Source organism: Gavialis gangeticus, unplaced genomic scaffold, assembly GCF_001723915.1.
Source record: "Gavialis gangeticus isolate Ggan-Ray unplaced genomic scaffold, GavGan_comp1, whole genome shotgun sequence".
Lineage (NCBI taxonomy): Eukaryota > Metazoa > Chordata > Crocodylia > Gavialidae > Gavialis > Gavialis gangeticus.
The window spans coordinates 41,837,519-41,851,342 of NW_017728997.1; the positions used below are offsets into that span (position 1 = coordinate 41,837,519).

Genomic DNA, 13,824 nt, shown 5'->3' on the forward strand with positions numbered 1-13,824 from the left:
CTAATACAGTGTCATCTTACCCTTAAAATTGAGTGATACAAAATCAGCAAGGATAAGAAAGATATGCATTTCACTTTCTGTATTAATAAATTTTTAAGGGACTTGAACAAGATGGAACAGGACTACCTAAATCTATTTATGTGGAGTAGGTGGAATAGAATCTGGCCTGATGTGTATAAAATAAACTGCTAGAACTGCAAAGATGTGCAAATTTCTAAACTTTATTTCTATTTTTTTTCCAACTTCAGGATGTAGGATGGATTTATCTCCCAGTGTTTTTTTTTTTCAGTTATATACTCAGATGCAGTTCTAATACTTGTGACATTTCTCTCCAGAAAATATCATGGCTTTCAAAAATGACTAGATATTTTGGGTACTTCCAGTTTTGGATGCCCAACTGAAGACTATTTTGAAGAGACACAGTTTTCAAAAGGTGGATGCTTAGCAATCTCTGGAAATCAAGCTCTTGCAAGATACCTTTTTTGAGCAAGCAAAAAATAAGGTATCCAAAGCCACTACAATTTAGGTTGGTGTAAGACCCTTCCTTTCCTCGCTTTCCATTCCCCCTTCACCAAAAACATAAAATACATTGCATAATTTGGCTTGAGGCTGTGATACTACTGAAGAATATTTTATAGTGGCTGTGCAAATTATTTTAAACCCCATTTATTTGTCAAATATATGATACATCTCTGTGTAATATTAAGATATACCAGAATCTATGGGTGAAATCTATCCCTGTGCAGAGGGCCAGCATTAAGTAGCACTTCCAGCTCAGCTGAATCTTTCCTAATCTTGTTCCTGGTATTGGCCATTTGAGGTGCTTTTCAACCTACCTGAAGAGACAGTCCTGCAGCACTGCTCCAAGGCTGTTTTGCTACTGTTTGCAGGTTATTTTGGTTAGGAGAGTTTATACAGTGCTGTAAACTTATTCCCCCCACATGCTTAGGCTTTGGGTTATATATATCCTGTCAGTTTAAGAAGAAAGGGAAAAGATAATGTTCAGAGCTAACAGCACTGGGGCTTGGGATATTGGCAGGTCTTGTGCCTGATAATTAGTAAATGACCCTAGGATACCATCCTTCCTTCAGATAGCATCACAAAAATAATCTCTGCTTAAGTCAAAGAGTAGGTTTGTACAACTGCTGGAATAAACAAATCCATGATTTCAAAACCCAGATCCTACTCCCTTTGTAGCACTGGGAAAGACACCTCTTTCTCCTCAGTTTCTCTGTCTGTACAATATATCCTATTTACCTTACCTCATGGGGCTCCTGTGTAGATTAGGAGCCAACCGCTGCATTCCTTCACCAAGCAAAACTGCCATTTTGGCATCAATGGGAATCTGACTCCACTAAGAGCAGCAGCATAATGGCTTAATTTGACAGTAGTTAATAATGGGCTTGAAGGTAAAAAGATAGATGTGTTATCTATTGTCATTAGTGCATTCTGGATTTTCAGTGAGGGGTTTATAAATATATTTTAGAGTTCTAAATTTGTTCCATTTCTCTTCAAAACCTTTCCATCTAAGAAAACTAGAAGACTACTCTCAGACTCTTTCAGTTTTACAAGTAAAAACACATTGGATTTAGGGAATGGAAAAAGGAATATAAAGTGCTGGCCAATCAGAGACAAGAACAAATGAAATTGCTTTAACATTCCCGTGAAGCAATATTTGCAAGTTTAGAGACTATCCAGTTCACAAATACAACAAAAACATAATAGCTCTTAAAAAATATTCTCTATACTGTCTCCAGGAAAATAGTTATTTATAGGTGGGCCCGTTCCACCACATGTTTATACCTGTCTGTTGGAAGCAACTCAGGAGTAAATGGGGGAGAACTAAATGAGGTGGTAGTCCCTTAGCCTCCAGATAGAGCACTCACCCCCCACAGGCAATACTTTGCTAGCTATAAAACCCAACCCTACAGAATTTCTAACTCAGGCAAAAGGAATGCAGGGTTCTGGGCCAGAGTTCGATTAAAGGTGAAGTTACACTTTACACTTAGACCATACTAAATCTGAGGAATATTAAGTGGTGTCAAAGTTAAAATGTGCTGTGTGCAGATGGAAGTAAGGTTTAATACTGTTTCTTTCCTGCACTGCTCTCATTTACCACTACAGGGCTAGTGAGTAGGGGTGTGGCTAGGAGCCAGGACAACTGGGCTTTATCCCTGCTTTGGGCAGAGGGGGCCTGGGAACAGTGCATTCTGGAATGCTGGAGGACAGCAAATTGCTCATTTTATCTCCATGGACCAGACTGAAATTATGCTAACACAAGCTAGGTAGCATGGCCCAGAGTTAACCTTCACCTAAAGTGGTACAATACTGAGACACTCAGAAGGCACCCAGCATGATTCAACAAGCTTTAAAGCGTGGACACTCTTGTTTTAAGTGTCCTTAGTATGGCCTAAGCAAAATGTGTAACTTTATCTTGACAAAACAGCATGATCCCAAAGCCCATTGAAGTCAAAGATTCCTTCGCATTAACTTACATAGGCCTTGGATCAAGCCCACACTCTGATAGAACTGTGAGATAGCAGAGTTACAAGCCCTCCAAAAACTCCCTCCAATATAAACAAAAGAATGCTGTGGTCCCTTTTATATACATACATTAAAAGCTGAAATGGTCTGAAATGTTTACAGGTTAAAATGCATATACCTATACAACACCATGCCTTTCAAAAACCCAAGTAGAAAAGTTTTACAACACATTATACAGGTTCCTCTAATGTCTATAAAACATTTAGTGAAATTACCATATTACAAGAAGTCAGCACTAACATACAATACAATACTATTTCTTTTTTCTTTTATATAATCGTTACTTATATAATAATTAAAAAAAATCACTTTTAAACAAGTATACAATGTTCACTTTAAAATTAACCGGTTAATACATTTTGTGCAAAACAAGCCAGCCTCTATAATTAAGTGAAGTATTTTTATTTATTTATTTATACAAAAAATAAAACAAAAAAGATAGTTCTTTCAGAAATGAGTCTCCTTCTCTGTGATGGCTGAAATGTTGCCATCACCTTTCAGTTTGGCATCACAATCATTTACTGTAGCAGCATATGCTCCTGCACCAAGCTTCCCTCTCATTTTCAGATCTGGGCTAGGTACAATCAGTTTCCTGAATTTCTGAAAAATCAGAAAAAATGGAAGACATTGTGCCTCTTTCTCCCTCACACAGCCTTACAAACACAGCCAGAATCAATATCATATCTTCCTAGTAGGATTGTCTATGAACTCCCTTGTCTCTTTGTGCCCATTTCCTTTCATTAGCTATTGATACAAACCTTTAATCAATAAAACAAGCTACGCAGAATATGTCATTTTCTTAGCATTTCAGTCCAGGGCTCGAAGGTAAAGAGGAAAACTCTCATTTGGCCAAAGGTTAAATTTCATGAATAAAACAGGGTGAAATTCAACCCTGTACAGAGTGGTCAGTACAATAACCTTGTTCCATATACATCCCACTTAAATAGATCAATTTCTTCTGCATTGAAGTATCCCAAGATCTGAAGTGAGAAAAGTACTAGTTCAGACATGCAAAGGCTTTCTATGAGTATCTGACTATATTGTGAAAACTATATTTGTGTTCATCTGGAAATTTCCTGTCTTCAAGAAATAAGGCCCACAGGTTTCTCCACAGAGACAGACCCAAAACTCAGTCAATGGCAGCATCAGTATGTCCAGCCTCCTGAAGTTCCTTCTAGCTGAGATAATTTCCAAAGTCATGATCATTCCTATTTCTTTTCTTAATTTAAAGATTTTGTTAAGGATACTTTGAGGAAGACTATTCTACTGCAGAACAAGGAAAATTTCACCTAAGGGACATAACAGCTTCCATGTCTATTCTAGATCATGTCCCATGGCCCATTTTCTGCAGGTAAGCTGGATTTGTGGGCTTTCTTGGAGAAAAATAAGGTGTTCAAATACATTATTTGGTGCTTCTTCATGTTAAGACCCACGGATCCTTTATAATCGGATTTGCATAGAAATGGGCCCCCAAAGGAGCATGGGAGAAAGCGGAATCACTCTGCAAATATGGACATGCAAAATGAGATAGATTATATATAAATATCTCCCTTCCTCTTCCTCTAGGCCTTAGGATATAGGCGAGACTTCTGCTACAATAGCTGTGAGGACTACCTGTCTGAATTAGAAGTATGATGCTATCTGGTATAGGGAGTGAGGGAAGGAAGAGAATAAATTGGGTATTTTTAAAACCTTACAGGTCTGGAATAAGGTTGGTGCCTTAAAATGTTGGGATTTGTACAAAACACATTCTTGTACAAATACTGAGAACACTGTATTAGTGATATATGACTTTTTTTCCCTTTCGTATCTATCCAAAACAAAGTCTTCTGGCACAATTCAAAGTTATGCAACACCAACTCAACTTGGGTATTAAATTGTGGACTTTGCATTAGTCTATTTCCTGACTCTTGGCTTCTCTACTCATGAGAGCAATAATTGCTTCATTCAAACACACATTTTAATCCTGTCTTGTGCTGGGTGGAGGATGGTTATATAACAGTGAAGATCTTTTTTGAGATAGATGCATCTGAATATCCAAACCAAATAAACCAAGTTTGACAGCCACCACCTCTTCATCTAGAGTAAGAAGCATTGTTACAGTTACTCTCTTGTCTCTGTCTTCTGCTTTCTACTGCAGAGCAACAGAAAAGAGAGAAGATGTATAACCAGATCACTTTCTCCCTAACATCCTGAGTCCCAACGATGAGAGGCTGAGAGACACTTTATGTGCTTTCTCCAGATCCCTACCAAACTGCTGTAGAATGGGTGCACTATTTCCAGATGTAACAGCCACTTCATCAATTTCACTTCTACTGCATAGGTTATGGTATTCATTTTTCCCTTGATGTACAGTCCATACAGAGGGAGGGAACTTTGCTTCACCAGAACAAGAGAATCCTTTCTTGAATATGGCTTGTCAAGTTCTTGCATTATTATAAAATCCTAACAGATATGACTGTCAGGTCCAGAAAACGTCTATTACGCACGAAGAAGCAAGTACTGTTGGACCTTAATGACTCATTATGGTGGATATTGTGTTCCCTCTAGTAATCTGAATTGAATTCAGATGACCTTTGCGGGGAAAAAGATATTACTGCCTTCACCTGTAGTGGAAATGGAAAATATGTTACTGCAGTTAGATATTTCTGAATACACAAGATGGAATATGATGTGGAGCAGATATCCAGAATAGGTATCTGGATACTATATGAAATATGGGTCACTGAAGTATGCTTGTGTATGGGTGTCTGTAGATGAAACAGGGGCCCTAAAATTGAAGCAGTGGGTTTTAAAAAAGACTGCTTCAGTTTAGGGCTGATTAACTCCACCATGTCGTGTACACACGCCGCTGACTTACCTGCCTCTCCAGCGGAGAGGGGAAGTGAGCTGCCAGTGGGTGGAGTGGTCCCTGGGCTGCGGGGGCTGGTGTTTCCCTCTGTGGCACTGGTGGCCTCCCCCTAGGCGGCACCCACCCGCAGGCACCTGGCTCAAGCAGTCCTGGGAGTCACCGCAGCCACAGAGGGAAGCACCATGCAGCTCAGGCAGGCTTGAGTGGGGGATAAAAAAAAGATCAGGCTTGATGCTTTTCTTGGGTGAAGCCTGTTTTCCCAGGCTGCTGCCAGGCTGCCTCCAGGGCTTCCTGCACAGAGCCCGGGGCTTCGCTCCGCAGCTGTAGGGGCAGCAAACTAAAACTCCTTGAAGGAGTTTTAGTTTGCTACACCCCAAGTCATTTAAGGGACGTTACGCCACCAAATCTCCCACAGTGGCTGGAATTAAAGTGTGATACACCACTGATGCGTGCAAACACCAACACCACTGAAGTGGTGCAAAAGCATTTAGCTGGTTCTGCCTTTTCTAGTTCTGTCATCTTTGTTGCCAAGGGAGGAGGACTGAGATGTGTGCAGCCAACCTAAGCTATGCTTAGACCTGGCTTCTCCAAACCTGTTTTGGGATTGGTTTGGGTTGTGATGGAAACTACTTTCTGCCCAAAGAGCCTGCAAAGGTCCCCACCAGGATACTCAATAAAAGAGGGACAAAGAAACACAGACTTCCTCCATTTGTGTCTGGCTTTGTTTGGCTTATTTGTATTCTCAAGGTTGCAAAAGCCATCAAGAACTGCAAATGCCTCATAGAGGTAAGTGATACTAAGGATACAATCTTCCGAGAACCAGACATCACCCTGAAAACAGACTGGAAATTTGGCAGATGCTTTATGAAACAGAATATGTATGAAATACAGATGGACTTTTTCTCAGAAAAGCTCTGCAGTGAGAATGTCTAGCTAAGCTACTACCTGGCTGGTGGAGAAAAACATGAAGGAATTTCAGAAGGTCTGCCATTCTACCAGTATATACTTCTGCCCATAACCCTCAGTCCAGCTGAAGGATCCAGCTCCAATAAAAATGTTCCTTTTTGGCTCTGCTGGACTTAATCTCTTGAAGAGAAGGATTCATGCTCCCTAGCCCCCTTTTATGTTTTTGAAACAGCTGCTGTTTTATATCTCACCTCTAGAATGGTTCCTTCCATCTTCCATAACTTAATGCAGATCCACAAAGGAATACAAACCATGGATGAGAGGGCCATCATCCACCCTATCCCGTAGCCCCAGTCAGGGTAGGTATATACATTGTTGTATTTCAAAGGCTTATATTTTACCAGGAAAAAGATGAAGATTCCCTGAAATAAGGCAAGAAATGAATGAGCTGTGTTTGAAACCATACAGTCTCTGAAACAAGAAAAAATATAATTACATGGGGCAGTACAGTCTCCCTGGGGACTGGCAGTATTGTGTAAGCTTTCAAGTCAGAGTGAGAAAAATACCAGTATCTTTTTTTTGTCCATCTAAAGATAGCTACATCTTATTTTCATCCATTGAAATGAGGCAGTTTTCAAGTTTAACTGCTGTTTAACTTTTGTTTGATGACACAAAAACCTGTACTTTGATGGCAAACCATAACTTAGATTAAGTTTTAGTTCCAGTCAGCCTGCTGTGATAGGCATGGACTAGATGGTTTTAAATCTGTCACTTTTAGAATAAAAGAACAGCATTTTCAAAGTAGACTCGACCCCCTGATTATTTGCATCTGCAGGTTTGCATATGAAATCTTGAACATGAAAAGGGATCATATTTGTGCGTACAGATATTATGGACATTAGTTATACCAGTATCAAATAATATCAGTGTAACTGTTACATCAGCATCCCCCTATAGCATTGTCAGTGGAACAAAGGCACCCTGGGTATGCCTACGTGAGATGTTTTACTGAGCAATAGATTAATCTGTCCTGGCTGCAAGGGCAGCTGTCTCCGCACCATGTGGAGATTGGGACCATCCTGATCCCCACATGGCTGGAACAGCTGTTCTGGCAGCTGAGACTACTGCATCCCAGCTACGTGGGGATCAGGTCAGGACCCTGATCCCATGTGTTGGGGAGAGGAATCCCCACTTGGCAGGGACAGACATGTGGAGATTGGGACCCTCCAGACCCCCACATGGCTGGGAGAGGTGTCCCCACCCAGTGGGGATACTGCCTGGCAGCCATATGCGAATCAGGAGTCTAAATCCCCATGTGGCTGGTAGAGATGTCTCCATCTGGAGGGGACAACCACATGGAGATCAGGACCCTCTGGATCTTGTCATGGCCAAGAGAAGCATCCTTGCTTGGCAGGATGCTGCCTAGCAGTCTTGTGGGGATTGGGAGGGTCCCGATCTCCATGTGGCTGGGAGAGGCGTCCCCACAAGGGTTCTGATCCCCACATGGCTGTCTGTGCCAGGTGATGATGCCTGTCCTGGACATGTAGGGATCCGGACCCTCCTGGAAATGTCTCTTCTAGCCATGTGGGGATTGGGTCTGATCCCCATGTGGCTGGGACTGAGCAGTCCTGGCTGCCAGGACAGCTCTGACCCCTTATGTGGAGATTGGGACTAGCCATCTGGTCCCTGCCAGCCCTGGCCTGGCACCCAAGGGAGCCTGAATCTCCCCCTGGCTGCTGCAACAAGGCAGAGCAAGGCAGCGGGGCAGGAACATCCCTGGTCTCAACTGCTCTGCTCTGGAGAAAAATTGTTCCAAGCCAGTGCATGTGTAGACCCTTTCCCAGGGGCAGTTTACTGTGCCTTTTTTTAATGTGCAGTAACCTTGCTGTACATTAATAGCATATGTAGAAATGCCCTGTAACTTTAATCCTTTTTCATTCAGGTGGATGACTGGAACAAAGGTTAAATTAAAACCTATTTCATTCTGGGTTAAAGCAAAAGAGCTTTAGCTTGTTATTTATAGCACTGTAGGAACAAGCAGTCAAAGCAATTCAATTGTAACAGCTGATGTGTGCTCTCCAGTGGCAACTCCTCCCTAAGCTTTCCAAGCAGCTGAACGTTATGCCTGTCCAGATCCTTATGATTTACACCAAGTAATAGAATACAACAGTAAAAAATAGCAATGATTAGAAAACAGCACTTTTCATTTATTGATCTAAAAGCACTTCATGAAGACAGGCATTATTATTCTCACGTTACAGATTAGGAAATTGAAAGCAGTACAGTGAATTTCCAAACCCATATGCTCAGTGGCAGAGCTGAAAATGGCACCAAGTTCACATGAAACCCATTTTGATGCTCTATTCACTGTATTCCACTACTATTTATGCATTGTAAATGAAGGATCTTATTACCTAAACCCTGAGGAGGCAACAATGGACTCGGTTTTACCAAAAATTCAATTTATCCTCTTTTTCTTTCTTTTGCCCTCTATGCTGTTTAGTTTAATGACAGTAGACTTTGCAATCTCGTAAAGCTGCAGAGTTCCTCCCTTTTCCAAATGCGGTAAGAAACATTTAGCAGTCCTTCTAAGAGCCTTGTTACATGTTACACTGTACGCTGCTCAAATGTTGATCCATGTTAGTGTTAGATTGAGTTTGAAGGAGTCACATATTCAGGCCAGCAGGGGCCTGGTGGACTGAAAGGTAAGAATCCTTTCCCACCTCCCATTCCTGGCTTCTCCCCTTCCCCAAAGGTTCTCTCCTCATTTTGCTTATTGAGGGGAAAACCCTGCCCACCCTCCTGCTTACTTGTAGCTGGCCATACTGTCTGTCCCAGGGGAGCAGGTAAACAAACAATCCGCCTGCCTGGCCTCCATCGCTGCTAGACTGCTGCTCTTCTTTGGGCTGAGCCCGGCCCAGAAAGCAGCAGCAGCCATGGCAACACTGACAGCCAGGCAGGCAGGTTAACCCTTCCCTGCCTGCTCCCCTGGGGCCAGACAGCATGGCCAGCTACAAGTGATTGGGGTGGGCAGCTATAAGTGATTAGGGTGGGCAGGGGAGAAGGGGCAGTGAGTGGGGATCTGGGCTGCTGTGGAGGATGGGGCTTGATCCAGGCCAGCAGGTGGGGTGTTCACAGTAACATGCAGCCAAGAGTGGCTACGCATTAGTGTAACATGTATTGGGTAACATGGAAAAGAGATAAACCTTCCTCGGAGTGGAGTGCCTCAAAAGCACTTAAAACCAGTTTTAAATATTAATGTGTAGAGAATCTAAGGGCAAAGAGTTCCCGGAGTTGCCTAAAATTAACACATAACAAGGCCTTAACTAACATTTTAGGTGTTGTGACTGCTTTTGGTAATTGACCTGAAGATAGAGGAGAGAGGTAATGTTTTATTAAAAAGGTTATCAGCAAAGCAAATTTGACACAAAATTTAGAAGCTGTTAAGACATGCTTTACAACCCCCCCTTCTCCCCCCCCAAAACCCCAAAAACCCAGAAATGTTTTCACAAATGCTATCTTAAAGCCTGGAAAGGAAGCTGAATTTTATTTTTAAATAAATGAAATGCTCTACTGTAGTGTTTGCAACCCAAAACTGCAGATCTGAGAACCCAAGTCATGTTGTCTTGATGAGAGAAATGCAAAGACAAACATACAATACATACAACAAAATAAAGTATGTTATTTCTGGCAGTTTTAATAATCCAAGATATTCTTGGACGCACAAGTAAGGAAATATGTATATATTCACTTGTTTAGATGTATAGGAATGCTGGAATTGAGTAACCAAATTCTTCCCTGTCGTAGTTGCAGGGCATTGACAATGCTCTCAACATACCTGTTTTTGCCTATGGCATTTTATAGTGTAGTGTTGGTGTTTTCAATGTTGTTCATTGTACGTTGTGGTTAAGGGTTGGTAGGGGTTATTTGGGGGATTTCTCTGGATAATGAGTGCCTGTAAAGAGAGGGGACTGGACTTAGTGGCTAGGGAGGTCTCTTTCAGTCCTATGTTCCAGTCACCCATTTAATAGTCAGTGGATTGAACCAGCAAGTGGTATGGCCCATGACTATGGAGTAATTTTAACCTCTTGCATACTTTGGTGCACTTAGTGGATTGTTTGGTGCCTAGCCTCCAAGTTAAAAGTGTAACATGCACAGTTGGTGCTTTACTGGGCCATGGTTACAGTTTCTATAACATGGGACAAAGTATCAGTACTATTGGTTGGTCAGCTTCTTTTTCATCCATACAAGTGTAAAGCCTTATCTACTGCTAAAACTTCACTCGGAGAGGTAGGAGATCAGGGCTTTTCTGAAGGTCATTTGTTTGTCCAATGATAAGTAAAAGGGAGAGACGGGGATGGAAGAACTGAAGAATTAAGAGAATTAGTAGGGGAAGCAATAAATTGTTCAGATAAATACTTAATGATGTATATGTTTATCTTACCCCTTAAACGTTTGAAACTTATCCATAAGGACCTAGAAGAATTTGAAGGGGACAGACACAAGATTTCTTAGCAAAGCTGCATAGGGAAGCCACTACTAAATTGAACACTTCAGGTATCTAGTTGTATTTTTTCCTATTAATGGAAATACTAGAAATGTGTGTGTAAAGGCATATACAACTAATTAATTTAAATCAACCCTATTGCAAGGTTCCTTAAAATGTATGCAATATATTCATGAGGACTGCTTCTCCTCAGACACAGTCCATTAGCAGCAAACATCTGAAAAAAAGCTGCAGAAAACCCAATATATTCTTAAATTCAGTATTCAGATTTTTAATACTTACAGCACAAATACCAGGAGTTAGGAACATCCAACACCATTTAATTAATGTCAATGGCTTGTATCCAATCATATCTTCAATGTTTTCATAAAAGCGATTGCTGCCTGCCCAGCAAACCAAAACAAACACTGTTGTAGAATTATATTTATGAAATTGTAGCGGGGTAGGGAGGGAGAGGGGAATTCTAAGATTATTTAATGTGGAAATGAGAAGGGTTAGAAGAACAAGGCTGAGAAAACATAGCCCTAAAGATGCCATCCTAGATCTTGGGCATGTCTACACATGGAATTACTGGGCGCATCTACACAAGACACTTTACTGTGAAGGAGCATAGTTTACTGTGCAGTAAGCATTAGGGGTGCCCAAAGCAGGCCCTATTCAATTCGGATAAGGCCTGAATCAGGGACAGTGATTCGATTTGTTGATTCGGATAACTGTCCCTGATTCAATTTGGCCAAATCCAAATCTGAAGATTCGATGCTGATTCAGAGAATCAGCAATCTGGACACAGACACAGCTTTAAAAGTTTTTTCTACATAGCTCGAGGTACCAGCATGGCTTGTGAATGCTGTGATGCTGGGGCACATGGAGAGTCCCACAGGAGTGCAGGTGGACCCTCCTCATGCTCAGCTGAAAGTACTTCCGGTCCACTTCTGAGTCCACCATGGAGTGCACTGCCGCCCCGCTCCCCGTGCCCAACACCGGCTCAGCGATCAGCTATGGGGGGACCCTGGGTGCTCCCCCCAGGTCCAGGAGGCACAAGTCACTGAGCCAGGGGAATGCAGGGGTCCCTGCAAAGCACTCCCTGGCTTCTGGTCCACTTCTGGGTCTGCTGCTGAGTGTGCTGGGGAGCCCCCCGTGCTTCTGTGGGACACTCCATACACCCCAGCATCACAGCACTCATGAGCCGCCTGCTACCTAGACGTATGTAAAAAATTGCCGAATCTTTCCGAAAGTCTCCTAGTCGATTCAGAGGGTTCCAATTCAATTCAGAGAGATTCAAGGGTCCTCTGATTCAGTTCGGATTCGGAGAGTCAGCCACTGAATCAGGCTGAATCTCCGCCGAATCAAATCCAGGACTGAAGCTTTGCACAGCCCTAGTAAGGATCTACACATGCACATCCTTACTGAAAAATGTCATAGATTTCATAGATTCATAGATTTCATAGACGTTAGGGCTGGAAGGAACCTCGAGGATCATGAAGTCCAGCCCCTTGTCCTAGGGGCAGGAAGTCAGCTGGGGTCAAAGGTTCCCAGCAAGATAAGCATCCAAACGCTTCTTGAATGAGTCCACAGTAGGTGCCTGCACTGCTTCTGGAGAGAGTCTATTCCAGGTCTTGGGAGCTCGAACAGTAAAGAAATTTTTCCTTATGTCCAGCCTAAAACAGTCTTGGAGGAGTTTATTACCATTGGTCTTTGTTTTTCCTTGGGGCGCTCTGGTGAACAGACGTTCTCCCAGATCCTGAGGTACACCCCTTACATACTTATAAGCAGCCACCAGGTCCCCCCCTGAGCCTGTGCTTTTCCAGGCTGAAGAGTCCCATGCCTCTCAGCCTCTCTTCATAAGGCCTATTCTCTTGCCCTCTGATCATGTGTGTGGCTCTCCTCTGGACTCCCTCAAGCTTCTCAACATCCTTCTTGAATTGTGGAGCCCAGAATTGGATGCAGTACTCCAGCTGCGGCCTCACCAAGGCTGAGTACAGTGGGTGGATGACATCCTGAGATTTACATGAGAAGCATCTATGGATGCAAGCCACAGTATTGTTTGCTTTGCCAGCTGCAACATTGCATTGGTGGCTCATGTTCATCTTGTGGTCATTCATGACCCCCAAGTCTCTTTCAGCTGTGGTGCTACCAAGCGTAGCACTGCTGAGCATATACGCATGCTGCAGGTTTCTTCTCCTGAGGTGGAGTACCTTACATTTATCAATATTGAATGTCATCAGGTTTGTATTTGCCCACTTACTAAGTTTGTCTGTCAGCCTGGATCACTAGCCTGTCCTCAGGTGTGGATGCTATGCCCCAAAGTTTAGTGTCATCGGCGAACTTAGCCAGTGTGCTTCTGACACAAATGTCCACATCATTGATAAAGATGTTAAAAAGAAGCAGTCCAAGGACAGAGCCTTGGGGGACTCCACTAGTTATGGAGAGCCACGATGATTCGCTACCATCGATTACTGCTCTCTGGGTCTGACCTTGGACTGTGGTGAAGCTGTGGCCACAGTTGGCCAATTTTTCTGTGAGGAGGTCATGGGACACCAGATCAAAAGCTTGTTTAAAGTCCAGGAGTATGACGTCAATATCTTCTCCCTTGTCCAGGTGGTATGTCACCTGGTCACAGAAGGAGATGAGACTGGTCAAGCAAGACCTACCTATGACAGACCCATGCTGGCTATCCCTTCAGCCAGCTTATCCAGAAGGGTCTCCTTGATAATTTTCTCCAGAACCTTACTGGGGATTGAGGTCAAGCTGATTGGCCTGCAATTCCCAGGATCTACTTTCTGCTCTTTCTTGAAGATGGGTACCATATTGGCCTTCTTCCAGTCTTTCAAATATTTTTGCCAATGGTTGGGCTATGGCACCTGCCAACTCCTTGAGTACTCTAGGGTGTAATCTGTCAGGACCAGCTGACTTGAAGGTGTCCAGCCTCTTGAGGTGATGCTTTACTAGATCAACACCAATGCTGGATATAAATACGCCCTCACCCTGGCCATCCTGTGTTTTGCTAGGCGGGGTG

General features: G+C 42.8%; 1 protein-coding gene across 1 annotated transcript in view; it reads right to left on the reverse strand.

The window, feature by feature from the left end:
* Positions 1-7: 7 nt before the first annotated feature.
* The window catches only part of SLC6A11 (solute carrier family 6 member 11), a 420,578-nt gene continuing 406,761 nt past the window's right edge, over positions 8-13,824 (reverse strand). The window contains exons 12-14 of the mRNA XM_019505104.1: positions 11,091-11,191; positions 6,553-6,723; positions 8-3,144 (exon numbers count right to left, since the gene is read on the reverse strand). Of these exons, the coding sequence (XP_019360649.1) occupies positions 2,992-3,144; positions 6,553-6,723; positions 11,091-11,191 (425 nt within the window). The 3' untranslated portion in view covers positions 8-2,991. The remainder of the gene's footprint in view (positions 3,145-6,552; positions 6,724-11,090; positions 11,192-13,824) is intronic.